The sequence below is a fragment of the Eleutherodactylus coqui genome, chromosome 5 (genome assembly GCF_035609145.1).
Source record: "Eleutherodactylus coqui strain aEleCoq1 chromosome 5, aEleCoq1.hap1, whole genome shotgun sequence".
Lineage (NCBI taxonomy): Eukaryota > Metazoa > Chordata > Amphibia > Anura > Eleutherodactylidae > Eleutherodactylus > Eleutherodactylus coqui.
The window spans coordinates 132,887,453-132,913,353 of NC_089841.1; the positions used below are offsets into that span (position 1 = coordinate 132,887,453).

Genomic DNA, 25,901 nt, shown 5'->3' on the forward strand with positions numbered 1-25,901 from the left:
TTTGTGACTCCTCTGCAGAATCCGCAATTGGTGTCCGCAGCAAAACGAAGGCATTGAAGAGCATGTACTTCCGCTTTCTCACTCACGGATACTATTTGCATATTTCATGAGCAGAGGGGGAAAAAAATCACAGCATGCTCTATTCTGCTGCGGAAGCTCTCCATTGAAGTCAATGAAGGCCATCTGACCCGCAGCCCTTATGCAATTAACATTGTGTATGGGCTGGGAGTACCTGTGTCATCGTTTAGCGATGGCACGGGAAACACACATTGGGGGGGCGGGCGGGGACTTGTATTGCACATTACCAACGTTGGCCATCCATAATATAGGGGGACAAAAAAGGTATGCAGGGTCACCAGCCGCATGAGGAAACGGGGCCATCAGTGTGATCCCGGCCTTGGACTGGGCACACATATGCAGTCCAAGTGCTCAATCCTTGTCACATACTTGTGTGACCAGTTAAGTGCAGTGTAATCGTTGTAATGTAATGAAGGCCCCTGTTGTCATGAGCGGTCCTGTTTGTGACTACTTGTCAATGGATGTCTATTATCCAGCTCATGATTCTGTCTCATAAATATGATCTGAGGGTTCTTTGGCCACTATCAGCCTTGTATTTGACCTGATATATTTTAGGGGTTGTCTGAATTAATTTACAGGTCTGCTGCTGTTTACTCCAGGATTTATTATGGAGTAAATTAATGTTCAAGATGTTAGGGCTCCTTTCAGATTAAGTCTATGTACACCTGAGGTTTCCATCAGCAGGATTACGGAGTGGCATCTGTCACCTCTAGCATGCCATTGCAAAAGAGCAAATATCATGTAGTGTATAATTTTATTTTTAACCATACCTGTGTATGGAATAGTGCAGTAAAAAAATGGAATCCCTATTGGACCCAGCAAAATGGGAGCCATGCTGCCCTGAATTGGTGTCTATAAACGTTTACGGTATGCCGCCAGACCTTTCCTGGCATGTGCGGTAACCATACGCAGATGACAATATGGAGAGCCTTACAAGGTGACCTCCTTACAGCTGGTGTTCTGCTTGGAGCATCCCCTGACTGCAGACCTTTATGAAAACTAGACGAGTACCCCTCCCTGTCCCTTACCACCATGTGGAAATGGAGGCAAAATAATAATAATCCTTGTTCTCCATTCAGGCACCTCCTTTGCAGATAATGCCAGATGATGGAGAACAAGATCCATGCTCTGAACAGTTCCTCAAGTAACCTAGAAGTAGATCTGCTATACTTATACTCAGGAGAAAGAACTAAGGAAAGCTGCATTTGTGTTTGTTTAACCCTTATAAATGAAACAATGGGACAAGACTTTATTAATTTCAAGTAATATATAGATTTTATTTATGCCAAAAATATAGAAGTTAGCGCACACAGAAAAGAAGCAGCAATTAGTTTGTCATAATGAAGGGCGATATTTTCTTACTGTCAACCAATGTCCTTTATTTGTGAGCCTCTGTTTTTAGTGTAAACTTCTCGGTCCAATGGAAGAAACACAGTGACGTTGCCTGATGTAAGTGACAAGATTACTACAGAGCAGCTGTAACTTATCTCTGGGATAAGGGGATCCTACAGCACTGAATGGCCACTCTATTAGAGACAGCGGCCCTTTCATGATTGGCTATTCCCTGTATGGACATTATACTCCTGACCCCGAAGAGCAGCAGAAAAATCAAGTGAGCAAGTATTTACCAAAGCTCAGCTTCACTATGTATCTACTTTAGAAGTGCAGTAATTGAATCCGCACTCCATACAAACGGCCCCATCTACTGATACAGACACTAGACTGCAAACATCTAAAGTTCTGTTAAGGTGCTGAGAGGTTCGCAGGCATTAAAGGCTGAAAACAACAAATGTACCAACAGCAAGTATCCAATAGTGGACTTTCATATGCAACTAATGGATTCTCTAAACACGTAATTCTGTAATATTGTTGACTAGTAATATACGAATGTCAGTGACCTCTCCGCTACCAATCTGAACAGTGATAATAGCATTTTCCCATCAATAAATACATGTGATTTCTAGGACGTATGTATACATCTAATCCACTTCTTACATGTTATCCAGTAAGGCGTTGTCATCGCACAATGTAACTACTCAGGTTTACTCATAAGGCCCTGGCCAAGTGCTACACGCTGCAGACATCCGGACCACCACATGTACTAGATTACATCGCTCGCCGCACAGTAAATACTAGATTGTCAATCTAGCTTATATATCTTTCCACCAACCCCTTTGGATTAATACAGTAACACTGCAGTACCTCCACATAATATAACCTTAATGGGCATCTCCCACTTCTAACTGATGACCTAGATTGTCTGCTGCTTGTGACCCCAATTTCCCAGGCTTGGTGTTTTCACTCCAATGAGAGTCAGGCTGCAATACCAGCTGGGACCACTATGCAATGCATGGAGCAGTCTGCGTATATGGAGCTGTCTTTTTGTAGAAGCCAATACCAACCCAAGGATACAGCTGATCAGGGCCCCCTGCTGCTCTGCTATTAATGACCTTTACTGAGGATAGGCCATGAATAGCTAGAAGTGGGAGAACCCCTTTAACCTCTGTAATGCATCCCTCCATGTAAAGCACTGCTAGCTCTATACAAATAAAGATTATATATTTTACTACATTTATAGTTTACTTTTATTACAAAGACAAACCTTTATAAGCGTTCTACATGAATATGATAGTGTAGCAGAGTCCATCTTTCCTAAATAGGATATTTTTGTGGTTCCAAGCACTTACTCCTCGTAGGGACACTACAATCATGAAAGAACTATCTTGACCATGATGTCCTTGCTTTAGCTACGGCTAGTACATTCAGTAAGCTGGCCGTGCTTAGAAGACTGATCTGTGGCAAATACAGAGCCACCAAATCTTCATTGGTGGCAGCGAATCCCATTTCCATGGGAAGATGTGCTGCTGACAAACTATTTTAATGTTTGCATAAGGCCGGGTTCACATGACCGTATGTGTAAAATAGGGCGTTCCCCCATGGAGCCGGCCTATCGCCACACTACTGTACACGCATGCAGTCTTCCGTTTTTTTTTTCTCCTTTAAATTTCCTGGTCTGCCACTTTACAACTGTGTGTAATAATGCCGCCCATAGAGAACCGTGGGCTCACATAATACGTGGAATAGAACATTCTGCCATTTTTGCACTCGCGTATTACACAATGCCTACAAGCAAATGTGAGTGAAATAGCATAAGGCAATGTATTTGATTGCCTGGGAATTACCAAGTATCACACATAGTAAACTGCTGCAGGGGATCAAAAATAAGGATATAATCCACTGTCTACAAAACGGATTTATACTAAGAAACTTAAAAAAAATAAGCCCTGGCTGCAGTAAAAAAAAAAACTAAGAAAAATACAATACATCACCTAACAGCCGGTGTCTGCTCTGCCGCACTTCTTCTCACAGGGTCCCAGCACTTGTTTGCAGTCTTCTGTTAGTGCTTCCTGGATGGAGGTTCAAAAACCATACCCCAAGGAAGCACTGGCTCTGATAAGTTCTCGAGTGCCGCAGCTCAGCCAATTACAACCAGTATTTGATGACCCAATCACAGCCATTCAATGCAATGGCTGCGATTGGTTCACCGAGCGCTGGCTGAGCCATGGCGCTTGAGCCAATCAGAGCTTCCTGGAGGCGGGGTTTTTGAACCTCCAATCTAGGAAGCACTAACAGAAGACTGCAAACAAGTGCTGGAACCCTGTGAGGAGAAGTGCAGTGGAGCGGACAGCTGCTGTTAGGGTAAGTATTGGGGTTTTTTTTGTTTTTGTTTTTTTAATGCAGATAGGGCTTAGTTTAGAGACAAATAGTAGGAGTTACTACTGTAAAAGTTGCATCGCTCAAAAACTGCAATTTCATGCCATGTAATGCAACAGAAAGAGAAACATGGGCTACAAAACATAGCAATATTTAGCAACCTGCGATTATTTTTTTTATCGCAATGCAGTAGCCTACAAATCCTCACCAATGTGAAGGAAAGCATGGGCTGCACATATATGCGATTTGTAGCACTGCTGCATCGGGAGAAAGTTGCACAATTTTGTCGCTCACGTGAAACCGGCCTTAAACACATGAACTCTTCATATGTAGCAGATGCTGTCTGCATTTGCTTTGTACAAGTGGACCACAAAGGGCATGCCCAATAGGACCTGTGTCTATATATCCTATTATAGTGTATGGATGTCATGAAGGGTTTCTTACTCCACTATTCAGAGCATATAACCCCTGCAAAGACTTTCCTGCACTGGCGGACTTGGTGTGTCCAAATATTACACGGTTGCCCAACTATTTGAAGGCAGGCCACGTAATAATTTAGCTTTTCACACCAATGACAGGCGTTTGCTGCTCATCCAGCTGTTTAATCCACTGGCAATCAGCTTGGCACCGGGCTTTAGTATGGAGAAAGAACAACTTTTGAATACAATGGGAAGGCACAAAAACAGTACTTGATATTTGGGACAATCTGAGGTAAACAGACATATTGGTAACACCTGACAGTCACTCAAGTCATGCAACTAACATCACCTCTAAAGTTGCTGTTTTTGCTATTGCTCTCTAGCTCAGCAAAATTAAAAGGGGCTATCTAGGCAGCGCCCACTGGGGGTCACATCGGAAGCACTGCTCCAATCTCTATGTAGTGGCCGGTGCTTGTAATTGCAAGAACAGCTCTCACTGAAATCAATAGGAGCGGATCTTGTAATTGCAGGCTGGGGTCCCACTGATTTCAGTGAGAGCTGTGCCTGCAATTACAAGCGCCGGCCGCTAAACCGTGGTCGGAGCAGCGTTTCCGCTCTGATCCTGGCAGGCACTTCCTGGATAACCAATTATGGAAGGATTGGTTTTAGTAGGATTTTGTACAACCATCACTACAATTCTCTCAGCCATAAGTGCTTTGTGACTGCAGCCCTCTCCCAGATCCACTATGTACTGCTCCCACTGCTTTTCCCTGAGCTGCTGCCCTTCTGCATACGACTAGTACTAGATTGGCGCGGGACTCGCTGACTTGACCCTTCGCGACTTGTCCGATCACCGGGGCCCTGACTCGAGGTTGTTGGAGGGTTCAGTTTATTTCTTCCTGCAGAGAGAAATAAATAGATTGTTAATACTAACGTCTATGTACAATGTACCGGACTCATTAGGAATTGTTAATGTTCCTTCCAAAAGCTAAAGCGGGCACAGAGAAAGAAATCCACTCTCCGCTCTCGGTGCAGAGAATTATCTGCTTCATGTGCATTTGTAAGACTCAGTATTTCTTTTTTTGTGATCAGAAGAAAAAGCCCAAAAACCTCTCAGAATATGGAGTCTGGCAGTGATGACTATAGATGTGGTGTACATGACTGGACCGGCCTTGGGAAAAACGGAAGAATACCGATATCCAGAAATTGTCATCTGAAAGTCAATTCTAAATCCCATAATCTCCCTCAAAGATGCTTGGAACATTTTTTTCAGGACAGTAGTCTACTTGATAGACTATAGATGCATTACCAATGCACAGTGTGCAAGACCCTACAGGCTGCTCTGATTGGGGGAGCATGGCTCACATGAGCAGCACTGGCCAATCGTGCAGTGTGTAATGTCATAAGACTACCCATGCACCACTAGTGCTTAATGTGCATCAGGTCACATTCATAGCAGTGGGAACTCCTGTTCTAGGTAATGTTGGCTGTGACTATGTGCATTACTACATTCTTCAGCTACAGAACATTATTGCCTACCAACCGGCACAATCTAGACCAGATTTAGGCCTCAGGCACACACCAATGTTGGGTGTATAAACCATATTGTGACAGAATCGGTGAGAAATACTTCTGTATAACATCGGAGGGACAGTATGGATCCATAGGGACTCAATACAAATATGTCTACAGCAGCAGCCGCTCACACCAGGGATCCCTCCAATGCGGCAGTGCAGCAAGGCTGAGCCTCTGACTCTACCTTGGAGCATGGACTGCGATGGATACAATGGAAACAGCAGGCGGCGCTATTCTAGCCTTGAAATATTTTGGGAATATAAGTTTTGTTTTTTCAAAGAAGCCTTAATACAAAAAGAAGTTAATTATGGGCTGGATTAAAAGCCATTTTTCACAAGATTTGATCAACTGGATGTAGTTTGCATTTGATTTTATTTGTGTGAATACAGGCTACATGTTAGGGTGGTGCGGTCCAGGGATATGTTATATACAGAGCATTGGGAAAGCACGCCAGGTAAGGCAATTTAATTATTTCAGGGATAGTAACCTATGAAGGTGCTAAAGCAGTGGGTGCTCTACAGCCCCCCCAAAGCAGAGGGGTGCTATACATTACTTCTAAATTCCTGGTAGTGCCCCGTCAGTCAGCAGCTCTCCTCCTCCATCAGACCCCCTGCACATCTGCTGGTTAAACACTTTACAGACATTCGTCAAGTAGGACTGTATATGTGCTCTAAAGAGTATCGATCATTACCAGTCTTCTCCATAAATCAAAAGCATAAGGCTGGGTTCGCACGGGGCAGAATGTCAGCAGCGGACATCCTGCTGCAGATCAGCCACGGAATGCCTCCCTCCAAACCTGCACCATTTGGTGTGGGTTTCATTGCGGATTCCTGTGCAGAATTGACCCCCTCACTGAGAGGGCGAGTTCCGCAGTGGAGACAGCGATACAATTGATATGTCGTGGATTTGAATACTGCGCCACAGCGAAGTTTCCGCACAGGTTTTGTGTGAGGTTTTTTTCGGTAGCATGTGAATGAGACTTTCCAAATCTCGTCCATCTTGCTGCTACTGTAAATTCAGCGGAACTTCTGTGCGGAGGGTCCGCAGCAGGCGTTGCACTGCAGATCAGCATCGGAAAGCCTGCCCCCAAACTCACACCATTTGGTATGGATTTTAAAGCAGGTTTATGGCGTATCTATCCACTTTGCTGCTACTATAAATGCTGAGGAATTTCCAGGGGATGGGTCCACACAAAGTCTGCTGCAAATCCGCCCCGTCTGGACCCTGGTAGTATACACCCACCAGCTCAAGGAAAACTGAGAATTACAGATGGAGCCTGCAGAGGGTAAAAGTAGTCAAAAATGCAGGATACAAGTTATAGAATAGCCAGAAAGTGTTATTTCTCAGGAGAGACCAGGATGCCCATGTCTCCTCATTTGTGTGGCTTTAGTCTTCAAATCATAATTACTTCTAATTCGCACCATTGCTACAAATGCACATTTAGTTTAAAATCATGAAATTAAACAGTGTGGAAAAACTCTAGATTTAAGATTTCTCACTTCCCGTGAGGCTACAGACTGAACGGCAGTGCCAACATTTGGCGAGGTGTAAAGGAACATTAGCAAGACAGTCATCAAAGAGTGCCAGCCTCACAAGATGCTGCTAATCTAGTTCAAAGCCACGCAGCAAGCAGCGGCAGCGCGGCCCCGGACCCAAGCTAAGGAAAGCAAATGAGACGCATATAGAAGCAGCCAATCTACTACTGCAATAACCACGATGACAATGAATTACAGCATGAATATAATATTTAATGGTCTGTACATACATTTTACATTAGAAGACTGTTGAGTGCAAGATATTTCTAGTATTGTCCCAAAATACACTTGAGTGAATGGGACTGAGTCGCAGTACTTTATAATGCCACTATGCAATGCATGGCGCTGCATCTTATATATAATGGAGTATCTGATATATCTGTGAGTGCCTGAGCGACATGGACTCTGCAAACAGCTGATTGGTGGGGGTGCCAGGACTCAAACCCTCACTAATCACATATAGCTGACCTATCCTAAGCATATGTCTTCCATATTTAAAGGGGTATTCCCATCTCAAGAACTCCATTCCACTGTGCTGCAAACTGAAGCACTAACCAATGCCCTGCTTTCTGACAACTGTATCTTCTTTAAAGTTGTTTAATGCTCGTTCTTAGGGGAGTCGACCACCTCCGCTATGGAGTAGAGATGGCCGCTGCATTGCTAACTCAGTGGGTGTCTGGGATCTCTGCAGCACATGTGCAATAGCTTCCGGAACGTCCAGACTGCATCTACTTATATGGCCTGTGGATATGCCATACAGATCAGTGATTGAACTGCTGCAGAAGACAATGGTGCTAGATAACAGTAACCCACACGAAGGAAATGACTTTTCCAGAATCAAACGGAAACGCTATTCGGCTGACTGTCATACGGCTCCATGGGGGAAACGGGGAGAAGAATTGGATCGGATCATGTATAATTAGGAAAGTTTTCCCAGTTTCACACTGTGGATTCTAATCCTATTTCCGGGCCATAATACGGTAGTTGTACATTGAATGCCATCTGAACGGAGACGCTCTGTAATGTAAACCTTGTATCTGTTGTGGCCTCCCAGCTCTCTGACTGCAGGCAGCAATGAAGAACATGGGACATTTATGTAGATGGGCCACTCTTTTCTCCCATTCTATACTAGATATTACACACACACACACACACACACACACACACACACACTATAGGGAGGCAGGCAGTCCGCATTTCTTCCTTTTTATTTACGTTTTTAAAACAGAAACTTTTCAGTTTTCGCTTTAAAAAAACAAAAACAACATTAAAAAAATGTATGGGAAAAAACTGGAAACGTTTAATTCCATTTTATTCCCATTTCTCTGCTCCGAAACCGAGGAACGTACATCACTACCGCGACTGAACAAAACTAATCATTTTAATTTATATATAAAGAAAAATTCACCCCCCCTTTATAAACGATGTTCAGAGGAGTCGGGTTCACAGACATGAAACCCCTTAGGCTATTCTCACACGGGCTGCAAAATACACAGCACTAAACCCTTCATGCATGTCAATGGGACCTCTCACACGGGCATTTTTGTGTCGCGTATTTTACTATGTTCAGGGTTTCATTGAATTTTTCACGCATAAATCGTCCACTGAACTGAATTAGGTGTGTAAAAAATGCAGTAAATACGCAGGTTGATATGCCACCGAGAGGGCGGGAAAAAAAGGGCGATTATCAGCTTGTCTGTCCGTTTTTAATGCGCAAAAAATATGCAGTAAAAACACAAGGAAACGCACTAAAAAAAAAACTACAGCTCTGCATACAGTAAGATGCTGAATAAAAAACCTAGCGTTTTTACATACGGTCGTACGAGAATGGCCTTACTCAATAATAGGTACAATATGCATCTAGCATCAAGATTAGGTAGGAAGCCATCTTTCCAATTCTCTTAGGTCCATGACAACAGCCAGAGTTACCTAGTTGTGAGACAACCCCCTTATGAAGGAAGAGCATCTGAAAGCCTCTGATAGTTGGTTGGCCGTTCACACAGCCAGATCACTCCATGTAGGCCAAGTATACTTCCTAAGGGGCCGCTCATACCCTGTTGTGAGGAATGAGGAGCCGATTGCCTTACCTGCTGTCCATGTAGCATGGCTGTATACCGTCAAAGGGCACAACAGCAAAAGTTCTATACCTGGCATCAAACTTATTACACTTCTACGCCAAGGTAGAAGTGCGGAAGCGTAATAGCCGGCTTCAGATACCATTGATTTCAATAGGAGTGAAGCCAGCTAAGGCATTTCTGCTGCTGTCCCTGTTGACTACGTATGGTCCTGCTGCACTGACAGTGGGCCAGGCGATCAGCTCATCACGGGGGATCTTGAGCAGTGGGTCCCACGACGATTACCTATTGACGCCCTATCCTGAAGACAGGTTATCAATAGTCTTTTAAAGAAGGATTTTTCCATACATAAACTATCTGGTGCTGTTCTATCATGGTGATATGGAGCCCTAACAAGGCCCACCATCTTATTCTTGCTGGCTCAAAAAGCTGGAAAAACTGAAAGCTACTCAAAGTGAGCCCAAGTGGTCTTCGCTACAGTAATAGAAGTCAATGGTTTTGTTTGAAACCGATTTTCGGGGAATTCAGATGTAACACCTGGACATAAAATCAAAATGAGGTGGGAATGGCCGCTTTACATGGGTCAATTTGCCGTGTTAAATTAGTAAAGGCTGAGAAAATTTCCATTAGATGGAACCAATAATATAGTCATCATTACATGTATGTTAGTAAAAGGAGTTAAACCAATAATAGATGGGCATCTAGGACCTTTCTCTCTTATACAGAGCAGGCATTCTAACAGACCCTACTGTGCTACTTCATCAGGGTCCCAGCAGCGGGACCCACGGCACCCGGCCAATTGCCTGAGCTGCTTGCTTTAGAGGAAACTAGGTTTAGAAATCCCATATTAGGCCACACTGAGTTAATAAAAGGGATCTCCAAATCGGGACTTTGCCTGGAACCAGGAAGATCTAAGAAAAATCATTTCTCGCTGGATAGCTCCACAAGTATATGTTGTACTTGGACAGACTGTTGATTTCAATCACCTTGTAGGACCATCTCATAACAATGGATCCTTTTTCACTACAGGAATTTTGACCCATTCTCCTATAATGGCCATGAATGTATCTGTTCAGTATGATTGGTCTAAACCCAAAGGAACTGACTGCCATCACATGAATGTACATACCAAGGCAAAAGGCACCATCTACAGTTTAAGCCCTACTTGCAGCTGTTGGATCACAATAGGAACCATAACATGGCAAATGTCGGCTGAGTTTTAGGTTTTTATTTAATAGCAGGTTCATGTGCATCTTCAACATTATTACCATGAAGGCAGCTACTTAATTCCAAGATTAGGATAAAAATGCCACAATACTAGGTTCCTAGTGTGAGAGCGGACTACCGGGGACTTTTATGAAAACCCATACACAGAGGAGGTCCCGACGTAACATAGAAATGATACAACCCTCTCTGTGCACCAATTTGCATAAAATGTTCCCCAGAGTCATCCAAGTAGAATATACTGATAAAAGCAACCTGCGAATGGTGAGAACAGGCAGCAAGAAAGCTGGAAGGAACCAGGGGGACCTTGAGTAAGAGGAGAACAAGCATCGACAGGGCTGTAGACCACAATCTTAGCGCCTTTAATTCTTGGTGCCCGAAGATAAGAGGAGGAAAAGGAGTGCGGAGCGGGGATTTTACTGTTCTTGACTGCGAGAAATGGAAGCTCTAATGTGAAGAGACAAACATCAAAAGAGAAGCAACATGGCCGAATTCAGAAACACGGATTATGAGCAAGGATTTCACCTCCAGACATGTTAGTCATTAGAAGTAACAACATACAGACCTTTTTTCACCTGCTGGAGGTAAAAAAAAAAGACAAAGAAGCACATATACATATATGGAACAGAAATACAATTCATTGAGCCAGAAATATTGTAAGCCAGGGCAGTACAAAACTGAAGCAGCTATAGGGGCCCGCAATGGGCGCCTGAACCCCATACATATATTTTTTTTAATCTGCCTCATACACTCAACAAAAAACCACGCCAACACTGTTGGATGAAAAGGACGGCTAGAGACATTAATTTGGGTTATTAGACACATTATGGATCTCCTGCTATACAATTAACAAGTACTCAATGACTAATGATGAGCCAGGGGCAGCTTAATACAGAATTGTATGCACTACTTCACCTTCCTACACACGTAGGCTCTTCTTCATACCTTAACATCACTCCATAGAGAAATTACACCCATAGATATTTGGAATAGCCATTTGCGCCATCATAGAAATGTCCTCATTAGAGAGAACAAATCATGACCAGCCCAAATACAAAAAGTAATCTGTGCCTAGGGATGCAAGTGGTATTGTCAGGAGTATAGCCATATAGGCATGCCGCTTTTATAGATGCTGAGTGTATAAATACAGAATGATGCAAGGCCATTACATTTTACCTTTTTCCAGCGAGACACCAATGACCGCCCCAATCTGCTTCTAATTACACAACAGACAACCCCTGTTAAGGTGACAATACAAAATAGGTGTGCAAAAGCTCATTTGTCCGATAGCCATTCTTCCAACCCCTCTAGACACGCATGCTGGGCTCGGCCAAACATACATCCCTGTATCCGCGCTCCTGCATGGAAGCTAGCACAGCTGGCTCGCACACAGAGTGGGGGGGGGGAGCCAGCTGTGATAGCTTCCGTGCAGGAGAACGGGAGCGCGGAGACACATGGACGAGTGTCGGGCATCGTTTGCCCGACACTCGTCCAGTGTAAATGAGCCTTTACACCCAGCGAGAACAAGGTATTGGGCATGAAAATAATCCAATAGGCCTAGTCCTTCTTTCTCCTGATAATGGCTGTTAGGAGGCTGTCATTCACATTAGTTGGCGGGTTGTGCCATGTTCATCTGAGGTGTATTACAATCACTTCCATGCAGTTCAGCCTCCTGTCCAATACTTATCAGAAATATAGCTATGACTCCAGAATGTGATAGGCAATAAGGTGAGGGGTACAGGGATGGAAAATGTGTTTTTGCCAGAGAGGCCCTTTAACTAAAAAGTCCGCCATAAACTGTCAGCAATCTGCTGACAGTTTGACAAGAGAAAGGAGGGGTAAAGTTAATGACAGCTGTGAAGGCTACTGGCTGATCACTTTGGATGGTATGGGGTACAATTCTGTTAACATATGGAAATTGCCAGAGACACAACCCACCAGCTCCAAAGCATAAGAGGCAAGTATTTTCTCCAGTGACCTGCACCAGGACAGCCACATTTCCTACCTCTTGTATCTGAATGAGTGGTCAGCAGTGGCACGGGATTTGCCTCCGCAGAAGCAGGATCCGTCAGTCTGTGTCCGGCGCACATGGATTTCAGCATCTGGAAGACGGCTAATGGGGCCACATTCATCTTTAGTAAATCCACAATTATTCTGTTAATGAAAGATTAGAAAACCTGAAATAGAGCCGATGTCATACATGAAACACTAATAAACTTTAGACAGGAGTGAAGTGGGGTACACCCAAACAAATTACATGTCATCATATAGTGAATAACAAGATATTGGGCCAATGGTACAACTCTGGCCCGGCAGCACTGTAGGAATCACTTACCACCATCTTTTCCATCATCATCCCAACTGGTTTAATAACCCTCCGGAGGAGCTCCACTTCTTCTTGACACGCTCTGCACACCATCATATAAGTAACATAGCGGAGGGCTATTACCCAGCAGCTTACAGCTATTTTATTGATCAGAACCCTATACACGTGTATTACTGGAGGTGTCCTCAGATATTCTATATTAAGCGGAGGCCTGAACTCAGTCCAGATCAGCAGCACCACTTCCTGGTAACAGGTCACATGGTATAGATGGTCCTACCACCCCTGGGGTCAGTGACATGCTTGCAGGGGACTGGCTCATCTCAATGACTAAGCCAGTCTCCTCCTTAGTCCTTCCATCAGCTGTGACAGGGCTTTTATCCATTATTAAAGGGCTTGTACCAAGATAGTCTTTACATCACCCATCAATAGGGTAGATGATAAACGTGATCAGTGGGGGGTCTCACTGCTGATACCCTGAGAACTAGGGTCCCATGCCCCCCTTCCTCCTCACTGAGGAGGAGATTGAGTGGTGATGGCTATGCAAGTGCCGCTCTGTCCATTCATTTACAAATGGGACTGCCATAGATGGCCGAGTACAAGAGCTGGCTACTTCCACCAGCCGCACTAAAGTGAATGGAGCTATGGCCACAATGGATAGGTGTTATGTAGCATACATTCACAGGTAGTTCCTTCCTGCTGGTTGATATACGCTACATCACTAGTGACTCACTGCCTGGCAGGGAATGCCGAATCCTATGCCAGGCTATTGCCGGCACTGCGCATGCATGCTGTCTCACAGTAATGATATATGAACATTCGTGGTGAGACAGTGCGCATGCCCAGTCTCAGCAATAGCCGGGATAAGATTCTGCATTCCCTGCTAGGCAGCGAGTCACCAGTGACTGGGTACACTGACCTGCAGGAAGCAGAATGCCTGCAATGTACGCTACATCACAGGAAGAAGACGATCCGGCTGGCTTGCAGTGATGTGACCCGGGGGACTGGAGGAGGCAGGAGAAGAGCAGCGAGGAGAAGATGTGGTAAAAAAAAACCTCCTTAAAGAACGCCTTTAACAGATCTGGAGCTTTTTTCTTATAAAAGGAAAAAATGGCTAACTAATGCAAACAGATCCGCGAGAAAAAAAGTTAGTTTGCATCACTCAGCGTGGTGTCAAACCTGTGTTTTAGGGTTCCACATTTCTACTCCGTTCGGCAAGCAGGAAAGGGGATTCCCCGCAACTAGACAGCGCCGGGCAGACCCATTTACTATAATGGGGCCCATCCGCTTTCAACCCAGATGCCCGGGTTCTGGCCATAAGAAAAAACGCTTTTTCTTCTAGTATTTTGCGCGGGATCTGTGATGGAGCCGCCGGCCGGAGGGCCAGACACGGATGTGAGAGCGGCCGGAAACATCCAGAATGAGCAGTTTTTAATTGTTTTTTCCTTGTTAGAACTATGGCTTTAGCGTACAGCTGCACTGCGCACTTGTGTGAAAGGGATCTTTAAGGCTGGGTTCACACAGGGCGGATTCCCGTCGGAAATCTCGCGGTTTGGCCGCAGCAAAAACCGCGAGATTTCCGCCGGGAGAACCGCCGCGGTGGCTTTGAAGCGGCCCGGCCGCTTGCTTTTCCGTTGCGGCGGCTCTCCCATAGAGGAGAGCGCGGTCGTGACATAAATAAACAAAAAAGAAAAGAAACAGACATGCAGCGGATTTGCCGTCCCGTGTGGACGAGGTTTCTGAGAAACCTCGTCCACATGGCTGGCTAATTCCAAGATTAGCGGCCGCAGGCGGTTTTGCCGTGGGCGGATCTGCTGTGGCAAATCCGCCCTGTGTGAACCCAGCCTTAGGTGGGACGGCTAATCCGCTGCGGTAAATCCGGTTGAAACCGCGGCTTCAAAAGAAGCAGCATGTCTGTTTATCTTTTCTTTTTTGTTTATTTACGTCGCGGCTGTGCTCTCCTCTATGGGAGCGCCGGCCGCAATGGAAAAGCAAGCGGTGGAAATGCGGCAAAAACCGCGAGATTTCCGACGGGAATCCGCCCTGTGAGAGCCCAGCCTTAGGGTGCGTTCACACGTAGCGGGACATCCACAGCATTTCAACATCCAAAGCCCTGTGAGTGGGTGCGGATTTGGCCTTCTTCAGCCTGCTCAGCGCTGCTCTCACCTCCTGATACTGAGCGCCGCACACTGCCACCTGCTGCTCAGGTGATACCACTACTGCACCACCTGACCAGTGGCATCGCTCGCTAACGGTTGCCGGTGACACCGCTGCCCCCTTTTTGGGACGGCGGTGTTCTTAGTAAATCTCCCCCTGTATATTAGAACATTGCATGTTTGACTAATGATAACTAATGTAATAAAGTTGCAGCTTGCGGTCGGCGGCCGGCATGAAGGTCACGGGTCTGCGCCATTACAGGCCGGGCTCTTACTTGAACACCTCCTGGTCCATGATGATCCCGGCCGCCTGCGCCAGCTCGTACAGCTCGGCCTCCTCCGCCGTCAGCACCTTCTTCTTCTTTGTCACGTATTTCTGCACCGAGCCGCTCACGGTCGCCGCCGCCACGTCCAGGCCGGGAGGGGGCTGAGGCGCGGCCATTGCCGGGGGTCCGTCGCTCTCCTCACACACTTGTGGACAGCGGGGCCGACAAGACGTTACGACAACAGCCGACAAACCTGCTTTCCCGCCCAAGACCGCAGCCGCCCTACGCTTACAGGTTACTTAGCAACCAGCGGAAGCGCTGAGATATGCGGTGCGCACGGGTAAAGTAACCGAGCGGAAACAAAGAGCAGCACAAACCGTTCCGATGTCCAGTGAGCGTTAGCTGAGTTAACCGCCTGTAATTTTAGTGATCGTTGAGAAATGTGAAAATGACGTGATCATTCCACACGGATGGAGAAGGAGCAGGACAGACAGGGGGCAGAGGGTGCTGCTGAAGGCTCATGGGCGAGGGTGCAAAAAAAAAAAAGAGTTCGGCTTATCCCCAACTTCTCTTTCTGACTGCGGTCCATAACTGCTATAACTTTTGAAGTGGGTTAGATCGCACACAACATAATGGGGACATTGATTTTTGGGGTTTGTTTTTATGATGAACTAAGTTTTATTACTTTTAAAAATCAAAAACGTTAATAAAAAATAACCTTTTGTTACCATATCCCCAGACCCATATTTTTCCATCGGCCGGCCATATGAGCGCTCGTTTCTGCTGCACTGACTGTAGGTTTTATTGGTACCATTATAGGGTACATATGACTCTTTGATCACTTTTTATTCTGTTGCTTTTGGGAGACAGGATGCCAAAAAAAACCTCAATTCTGGCAATGTTTGTAATTTTTTTTTGTTATATTAACAGCACTCATGTGAGAGTATTCTGTGCATCAAGAGGGGTGTCCTTAAGGAGAGCACCCAAAAACTGCATGGAGACACCTAGAGGGGAAACGGGTCAGAAGGGGAGGGGGGGGGGGGGGGGAGACGGTGAAGGCAATGCACGCTCATCTGGGTAATTTATGCAAATAAGGAAGATGGAACAATTCCTCTGCAGCGCCACCTATTGAATGGCAGCATTCCTTTAAATTAATACCCCCAATCAGCGGTCTGTGTATGCATTCTGGCTTGATTTTCAATTCCCAATCATTGTTACGATTCCCATTCATCGTTCAGTCATTGGCTGCGTTCTAACTGAGCAATTATCATTCAGTTTCGCTTGGTAGACCAGTAGTCTGACTAAGCTGTCTTTGTAGTGGGAAGGAAGGGGGGGTTGAGCGTTTCCTTGAGGCCATACTTAGTCATTGTATGTGCATTCTTTTACTGTAATGTAATGATACTGTAAGCAATATGCAAATAAGGGAGATGGAATAAATCCTCCACAGTGCCACCTACTGAAAGGCAGCCATTTGAGTCTCCTCACTTATTTATAGTATATAGTTGCTCTCCCTAAGGAGAAAAGAGCGTTTCTGACCCCTGTAAGCAATATGTCACATAATTCCTAAATTCATTAGTGTTACTCTTTTGTAACAATATGCTAAGTTTAGGGAGTTGTCTGCTGTGATTGGACAGTACACCTTCCTTGATTCTGTTTCGCACAATAAATAAAGTTAACACTGAGCTGGGCTCGTTAGGAAGAGCACAGTGGTGACTTCACACAGTTGATGTCTCTTCTTCTTTCTCTGATGTTCATCGTGAATTAATTTGGATACATGAGAGAATTCAAATCCTGGTAGCATTATTACCGATTCCAAATTTAAAGATGTACCCCAACACTTTTATTTTAGACGATAAATGGTACAACTTTTTAATATTTTAAAGACATGGCAATGGCAATTATGTTTGCTTTTTATTGTTTAGAAATACAATGGGAATAATGGGAAAAGGGTCCGGAGTCCAGCAGCAGAAGTCCACTGTAACTGCAGGCACAGAAGTCAATGCGTCCTTATGGACCTCTAAAATGCAGAATTTGTTTTTCCCATAAAAAAAAGCAAACCCAGAAGCCAGAGGGAATGGAGCTTTCCTTACTTTTTCATTGTACTCAATGGGGGACGCACACAAACGGGAATTATTTTGTTTGTATCCTTTTGTTCTTCTGTTTAATGGATCTGTTAAACCACACTACACTAAGGCCGCCTGCAGACGAGCGGAAATCCCGCCGCGGGATTTCCCGCGGGATTTCCGCCGCTGAAAGTCTGCATAGGAGTGCATTACAATACGCACTCCTATGCAGACGGCCGCGGTTTGGCCGCGCGAAATCTCGCGCGGCAAACAAACCGCGGCATGTTCTAATTTTGTGCGGAGCACGCACTCACCTGGCCGCCGGCTCCAGTCTGCGCATGCGCCGGCTGCGCGGCAGCCGGCACATCAAAGAGCCGGGGCCGCCAGGCGCGGGTGAGTACGCGCTCGCCCCTGCAGGCTCTGGGGTCGGATCGCGCGGCGAGATTTCTCGCTGCCGGATCCGACCCGCTCGTCTGCAGGCGGCCATATGCAGTTGTAAAACCAGAGCTAAAAAAGAAAAACAGATACGTTAAAAACTGATCCTTAGGGTGACTACCCACTACAGTTTTTTTTCACTGCGAAATTCGCAGTGTTTTTTTTCTGCAGGGGTCTATGGTACTTGTAATGTTAAAATCGCGATCGCACAAAATCGCAATTTACCGCAAAATCGCGATTTTGCACAATCACGATTTTAACATTACAAGTCCCATAGACCCCGGCAGAAAAAAATAACGCTGCGAATTTCGCAGTGAAAAAGACTGTAGTGGGTAGTCACCCTAATGGATTAGAAAATGCGGCAAATGAAACCTGTTTTTTTTAACAGATCCATTTAACAGATCCATCAGAATACTAAATCTGTTTGCTTCAGTTCGTATCAGTCAGACATCTGTTTTATTAATTTTAATAACACAAAAAACGGATTTTTTAAAAAATGAATAAAATACCTCAGAAGGGAATGTAGCCTTACTGTGTATTTTGCCAAAAATGCCGGGCTGGCAGCAGATCCCCTGTCAGATATGAGACTCGTAGCCATCAGTTTATCACCCCAGGGGCTACATTCTAAAAGGGATTATCTCTCATGAGATTACACCTTTAGGCAGTCTTCACACGGGCGTAAGCGCATTTGTGTTGCATATTTGGGTAATTTTTAGTGTGCAATATGCCACGCAAATGCATTTGTGTGAGCAAGCCTTTAATTATGTAGTTTCTGAGAGTTGCTAGAAGTTAAAAGAATGTATTCCCTATCATCAGGATAGGCGATAACTAGTGGATCAGTTGGGATCCAACTGCTGGGACCCCACTGATCCCAAGAACAGGGTTCCTGAGTGTTTGTGAATGAATGGAGCAGTGGTAACACATGTATACTACCACTACGATCATTTCTATGGGACTGCGGAGATAGTGAGTCAAACAGCCTCATACCACAGCAATGGTCATGTGGGTAAAGGTAAAAGGTAAAGTCCCCTGGTGCAAGCACCGAGTCATGACTGACTCCTCTGGTGATGTCACATCATGATGTTTTCTTGGCAGACTGTTTTTGCGGGGTGGTTTGCCATTGCCTTTCCCAGGGTCATGTGGGTATACAGGCACAAATCCCAGAACGGAGGACTAGAACTTTGGCTTTGGAGCAGCCAAGGATCAAAACTGATGAGTGTAGCATCCTTTATTTTCTTATACGTCCTGCATTCACTGCAAAATAGTTAAAGGAGATGTCTCGAGGAAGCAGTGAATTTTTTTTTTTGCCCAGTCCCCCTAATTAAACATACATTACTAATTACCCCTGTAAATTACTTTCCTAGCTGGTTTCTACTTACCGTTCCAGCGTTTCAGCAACTTATAAAACTTTTCCCCAAGATGGCCGCCAGCTCTTTTCCCTTCGCTTGCTGTAGCCCGACGTGCGCGCTCCCGAGACGCTACCAGCTGTGTCTCCATGGCAACCAGACGCCCCGCAGCCGCCGACCGGACCCCAGGAATGAACATGGCCGACCTGTCACCCACCGCCAGGCAGCAGGTAACCGGCGCAGCCCCCCCCCCATCACAGCGGCAGCCCCCCCGGCCTAGCGACAGCCCCCCCGGCCCAGCGCTAGTTCCCCCGGCGCAGCGACAGCCCCCCCGGCCTAGCGACAGCCCCCCCCCGGCCCAGCGCTAGTTCCCCCGGCGCAGCGACAGCCCCCCCGGCCTAGCGACAGCCCCCCCGGCCCAGCGCTAGTTCCCCCGGCCTAGCGACAGCCCCCCCCGGCCCAGCGCTAGTTCCCCCGGCCTAGCGACAGCCCCCCCGGCCTAGCGACAGCCCCCCCCGGCCTAGCGACAGCCCCCCCCCGGCCCAGCGCTAGTTTCCCCGGCGCAGCGGCAGCCCCCCCCGGCGCAGCCCGGCGCAGCGGCAGCCCCCCCGACCCATCACTTACCAGGACAGCTGGACGGTGGGACAGCTGGGCGACTTCTCCGGACAGCTCGGCAGCTCTGCACCTTCCTCTAACAGAGGAAGGTACAGAATGGCCGCTCCAGCGCGCTCCCGAGCAGTGACAGCTCGTCTGCGCATGCGCAGAAGAGCTGTAGCGGGGAGCACACTGAAGCGGCTCATGCTGAATGGAGAAGACCGGACTGCGCAAGCGCGTCTAAAAAAACAAGCTGCCGGCGAATTTAGACGGAACCATGGAGACGGGGATGCTAGCAACGGAACAGGTAAGTGGAATAACTTCTGTATGGCTCATATTTAATGCACGATGTACATTACAAAGTGCATTAATATGGCCATACGGAAGTGTATAACCCCACTTTGTTTCGCGAGACCACCCCTTTAAATCTTGGAAGACCCTTTTAAGTTGATGAATTGAAAGCTGAAAAAATGGGCAAGCATGAGGATCTGAGTGATTTTGACAAAGGCCAAATTGTTATGCTAGACGACAGGATCAGAGCATCTCGGCAGGTCAAGATGCGTCCGGCATGGGCTGCGATTCCTTTGTCTAGCAGCTGTTTGCCCTGGCATCCAATTTGTAGGCACAGCACCTCTTATGACATCACTGCTTTCCATGCACCTACCTGTGACATCACCACTGATTTTGAGGCCTCTAAAGTTCTTGCATAGACACAGTTTTAAAGCATCATGTGACGGCTGACCGCCACAGTCACTAGATGAAGATTAAGAGCTTACTATATACTGATTTAGGGTGAACTCAATAATCAAATAAGCCACAAAGATCTCCCTAAGGGTACGCTCATAGAGCAGAATACATGTTGGATTTTTCATCGCAGGTTCTGCCTCTAAACACAGTGGCTGAAATCCGCCGTCAAGCTTCATATTTCTGACATGACTATGCATACATATTTCCTCAGAATCGCACGATTTAGGTGTTTTCAAATGGGCAAATTTACATACGGAATTTCCAACACAGAATTGGTGCAGAATCCGCGTCAAGAAGTGACGTCACTTTTTTTCCTGCATGCAGATTCAATATCAGCTTTATATAGCAAGAGCAATATTACAGCCTATAAATGTAGTCAGGCCTTTACAGGTGACTCAAGACCCCAGTTCTAGTAATGGCTGGGAATCCCAGCAATGGGGGCCCCATCAATTATACATTTATTACCAATTACTTCTGAAGTAGAGTGTGTAACAGTTGGCAGATCCAGTCCCTCGGGAGCTGTGGTGATGGTGGACACAGGAGGGGTGGGGGCATCACAACTTGGCAGAACAGGGGCTGATACATAAGGCATTAGCCACCCATTGGTTATATTCAGTCATGGTTAATATGGGAGTAGAAAGAGCAGGAGGCGTAGAAGATCAAAGTGTTGCAACTTCTGCTGCCTGCCCTACTTCTTTGCATTGTGTCATTGTCTACACATTTCTGCAGCATGCTTCCAACGGCCGACCCTTGCTACCACACTGTACGCCATCCGTAGAGCTCAGCAGCATCACTGGTGCCAGTACACCGCTCTTGTAGAGGCTCACACTGTACAAGGTTGAAAAGATCACATGGCGGGATCTGATGACGGAGCTGAAGCTGAGCGGATGAAGGATTACGGAAGGGGTTTTGGTCATCATACTCAATGGTAGTTGATACAGTAGCAGTGTCGAGCACCAAACCAGGATTCATCCAGCAACCAGTGCTACTATCTGGTTCCTAATGTATACAGGGGCCTCCTGAAAAGTCACTAACGGCAGAGATCAGGAGAAAGACGTTTTGTATGTTGAAATCAAGATAACTGCTACCATAGGGGTCTTGCAGTGGCTTATTGGCTCGGAGCCAAACAAAATACCAGCATCACCTCATGCCGGAGTTGAATGGCATTGGAACGGACCGCAATGACTATAATGGGGTCTTTCCGGCATTTCAACCTGCATATTACCAGATGAAATAACACAGCATGTTGCACTATTTAGAGAATTTCTGCCAGATCTGCGCCAAAGGCTCCAACTGGAACCTGCAACACAGATATGAATGGGCCTGAAGCAGCATTAGGATGGGACTTGGGTAACAAACATTTCATTGTAAGAAAGCAACAAAGGCAAAACAAAATACAAAGAGTGGTTTTAATAAAAATAATACAAAGAATAATACAGACGCAGATAACCATATGTAAAAATGTTTTACTTTTCATCCTAAAGTATAAATAATGCGCACAGTAAGGCTACCTTCACACATGACGTCTGAGCTGCGGAAACTCTGCTGCGGAACTTCAGTTGCATTTCTGCAGATGGACAGAGTTACCGAGTTGTGCAGAATTTGCTGCTGTTTTGTTGCAGATTTTGTATATGTGGTGGCGTTTTTATGTGCGGTATTTCTGCTGCGGAATGTATTGTAGCTTTGTGATGCGGTAGTGATCGTTCCCGCACTGACCTCGCACTGGCAAACTTTATTTTCAAACATCAACCAACGCAGATTTTCAAGCAAATTCAGTGCATTTCCGCAGCAGAAATGCTTCAAAATCTACAACAAAACTCGGTGCAGATTTTATGTTTTCCACTGATCTCTATGGAGAATATTGGTACCAGATACGTGCAGTTTTTGCAACATAAATAGACTGCAGATTTTAATACCAAAGTGTTTTTCACATTTCATGCTTTTCCGTAGCGGAAGCAAATTTGCAACATGTGAAGGAAATTTCTGAAGCCTCCCCACATGGCTGTAACTGTAAAGCTGTGGAGATTCTGCAGCGTCTACTGCCTGTGTGAAGGCGGCCTGAGGATGGCGCAATGTTCTTACTCCCAACTACCATAGATTATTATAGAGGTACATGTTAGTTCTAAACCCTGAATTTCACAGTATATAAGATAAATTCACAGTGTTACATAATGTTTCATGTTAAGGTACCTTTACAAGGGAGCTGTGAAGCGTCCCAACGACTGTCACTGCTGTGCTTTCAGGCAGGAGCAATAATCTTTCAGTGAATTGAGGCGTAGCACACCAGAGTTCTCTTCCAGCCGCCGGCCTCCATTCACTGCAAACAGGCGAGAAGTCACTTACTAGTCGCTTCGTTTCAGAGAGCTAAAATAAAGTGAGTAGCGACTACTGAACGATTTCTCACTCCGTGCCTTGTCACTGGCTGTGTGTACATGGAACCATTATTGCCAAAAATCACAGCTTCAGGCAGATTTCACGCGGCTGAGAAAATTGGACAAAAGATTCGTACGTTGCGAGATGCACAAATCTTGTGCAAATATGAACCCACTATACATAAGTGATTTTTTTTTCTGCATCGCATAGCAGTGCAGAAAAAAAATTGCGTGTATGTCCAAACTTTGGGCATTCCCTTTGGAACGCAACGCCCATTGATTCTAATGGTGCCGGGAAACACATTGCAAAGCGATCAACCGGCGCTGCAACAGTACAGAAGTGATGGGAGATGCTTTTGACACCAAAACACCTCACATCTGCCGGTACCCTGCGGGCAAGACTGATATCGGGCTGAGTTTCACGACCCAATATCGCACTCACCTGTGTGAAATTAGCTTTAAAGTGATTATTTGGGCGGTAATCGCCCCGTGTAAAGGTACCTTTATTCTCTCTTTTTAGTACTATCAGTATGTCATTCTATACTGGTAAAAGTGAAGATTAGAAGAGATTAGTAAATAAAATGCACGTTTTCTTTATGCTGGTGCATTGTGCCACCAAATGGATAAACAGATTCTCGTAGCTATTGGTTCTATTTGCAACGTGTAACTTTCTCCATTGGTCGCGGATCCCATGAGATTTATTTCCTCATATACCCTTGGCCCTGTAACATGGATCGTTCCATTATAATAGGTCTCTAAAAATCAGAAAATAATATAATAAATACTAAATTCTATTTATTACTTCACATAAGAAAAACACAATTTCAAAATCATTGAATTTTAAAGAGGGCCTGTCATGTTCTCCCACCGGTGAGACAGACTGCATACCCTTACAACTGCGTCCCTGCTGATTCTTCCGGTGGATTTAAAGTAAGTGAGAGAAATAAGTAAGAAATTGGAAAATTCCCCTTAGAGGTTATCTGCTTTGGACAATCCCTTTTTGTTAGAAAGGTTCCCTACTGATCATAGTCATCAATTTTAAGCTAAAGTGGAACCTAGCAGCAAGCGTTTAGTTTCTCTGCAGCGCCACCTCAGGGGAAATGAAGCACTACACAGTTCCCATTGAAATTAAAGGGGTTGTGTAGTCAAAAATTACTTTTTAAAATTAAGTCCAGATAACTTGGAAACAATAAAAACAAACATTATTTACCCATCCTCAGCCTCGACATTCCAGCCCCACAGTCTTCCCGGTCTGTGTGGATAGTGGAAGCCAGGTGACTGTTGCCTACTAATTAGAGGCTACAAAGAAAGAATTCCAAACCCCTGCCATCATGGTGCCTGGAATGTGGGTGTTGATGCCAGGAGAATGGGTGGTGAATTAATTGGCAGCAGTGGTCACTTGACTTTTTCCTGTCAACACAGAGCGTGAGGATCGCTGGGCTGTAGTGCTGGATCGCCCGGACTCATAAGTACTGTTTGGTTTATTGTCATTTAGATCTAATTTTAAAAAAAGTTATTCTGTAACTGGACAACCCCTTTAATAGGTTGTGTAACACACTAATATACTGGACAGACAATAATATACAGACAATTGGAGACCTAAGAATTGCAAGGTCCCAAATGTCAAGTCCCATTTGGCCTGTTCCATACGGGATCTCTGGGATTCTCCTTGACATCTGGGACCTTGCCATTCTTATGCCTCTAATTGTCTGTATGTTTTAATCAGTCGAACTAATGAAGAGGTGTGACCACAAAACGCGTTTTCCCATGCTGGCTACACACATTATTCAATAAAGGAGAAGTTACACTCTACATAATGTGCAGAAATGAAATAATCCCCCCCCCCCCCCCACTTACTTTCTCTCTGTATGAGCCTCCCAAGTCAGTTCTTAATATATTCATATCCTCTATGCTCCTGCCATGGTATCCTCCACTGTCTGCTCGCAGTTCCTTCACTCTTCCTTGCAAATTACGTAGAATCTTCAGTGCACTGAAATCATGCTGCGACACAGCACCATTGAGTGATGGGCTGGAGGCTGACCGCAGATGCGAATAGTCTTTTCTTTCCTGTCAACATGAAATCACAATGTTCTATTACTAAATGGTTGTGTGATCGGATCAAGGGTTCATTTATTATTTATATTGGGGAAAATATCTAAATTTAATTTAGAAAAAACATTGACTTCTAACTTTAATGGGGTGGAGTTATCAAATATAGTGCATTAAAAAGGTGTTGTTGTTTCATAGCAACCAATCAGATCTGATATTACAAAATACATCAGAAAAATGAGAGCTGGAATCCGATTAGTTGCTATGGGAAATTCTTTTTCTTTGCACTAGTTTTGCTAATTTCCATGTATCGACTATGTGGTTGGTTGAGTTTCTCCCACTAACAGAAGCTTACCAATGACAATCTCCGAACAGCCGATCCAATCCTCTCGGAGTTCCTGTGACTATCTGAGGCTTTACTCCTGGAGAAGCTTCTGAACAAAATATACAAAATATGTCAAATCAATCATTTACGTGAAAAAATTGTATTAGTTAGAAAAGGTGAACACATGATTAAGTTGTTCAATGGTCACATTGTCTGTGCCAATGCTATGTGTTTTTAGAAGAACGGTTATTGAGTTAATGACAAGGTATAATTTGGGCTCTCTGAGCGTTTTTTTTTGCAGCGTACCGCACACATATCTCCTGGGCAGGAGCACACAGCAAGGTTGAGTCCCGACAATCCCTAAACACTATCTTTGAGTGTATGCTTGCATAGTATGTGCCAAGATAGTGCATGCCGCAATCTTTTTTGTAAGCGCATTTCGTGCGCTGTGTGTGAGAGGCACAATTCAAAGTCAATATGAAGATGGGTACTGCATATTACATGTGAAAAAAACGCGTGTAATATGCAGTCTCATTTCGGCTACAAACAATGTTTTGATCAGTTTCTGCATTTTTTTAAAAAGTGGAATGAATAAAAAATAGCAA

The 25,901-nt window shown here is 45.2% G+C and overlaps 2 protein-coding genes across 5 annotated transcripts in view; both read right to left on the minus strand.

Annotated features, from left to right (window-relative positions):
- Positions 1 to 1,326: 1,326 nt before the first annotated feature.
- Positions 1,327 to 15,662, minus strand: LOC136627786 (mitotic-spindle organizing protein 2B-like). Its single transcript, XM_066603175.1, has 3 exons — positions 15,375 to 15,662; positions 12,626 to 12,774; positions 1,327 to 5,110 (listed from the first exon to the last, which is right to left on the minus strand). Exons 1-3 carry the CDS (start codon positions 15,539 to 15,541, stop codon positions 4,956 to 4,958), a joined length of 471 nt encoding a protein of 156 aa, XP_066459272.1. The 5' UTR covers positions 15,542 to 15,662; the 3' UTR covers positions 1,327 to 4,955.
- Positions 15,663 to 21,940: 6,278 nt separating this feature from the next.
- The window catches only part of LOC136627787 (golgin subfamily A member 6-like protein 25), a 62,151-nt gene continuing 58,190 nt past the window's right edge, over positions 21,941 to 25,901 (minus strand). For 3 of the 4 annotated variants that reach the window (XM_066603180.1, XM_066603179.1, XM_066603177.1), the window contains 3 exons: positions 25,327 to 25,405; positions 24,780 to 24,989; positions 21,941 to 23,677 (listed from right to left, as the gene is read on the minus strand). In XM_066603180.1, coding sequence (XP_066459277.1) covers positions 23,621 to 23,677; positions 24,780 to 24,989; positions 25,327 to 25,405 — 346 coding nt within the window. In that variant the 3' untranslated portion in view covers positions 21,941 to 23,620. The remainder of the gene's footprint in view (positions 23,678 to 24,779; positions 24,990 to 25,326; positions 25,406 to 25,901) is intronic. The other variant, XM_066603178.1, reaches the window with a different exon arrangement.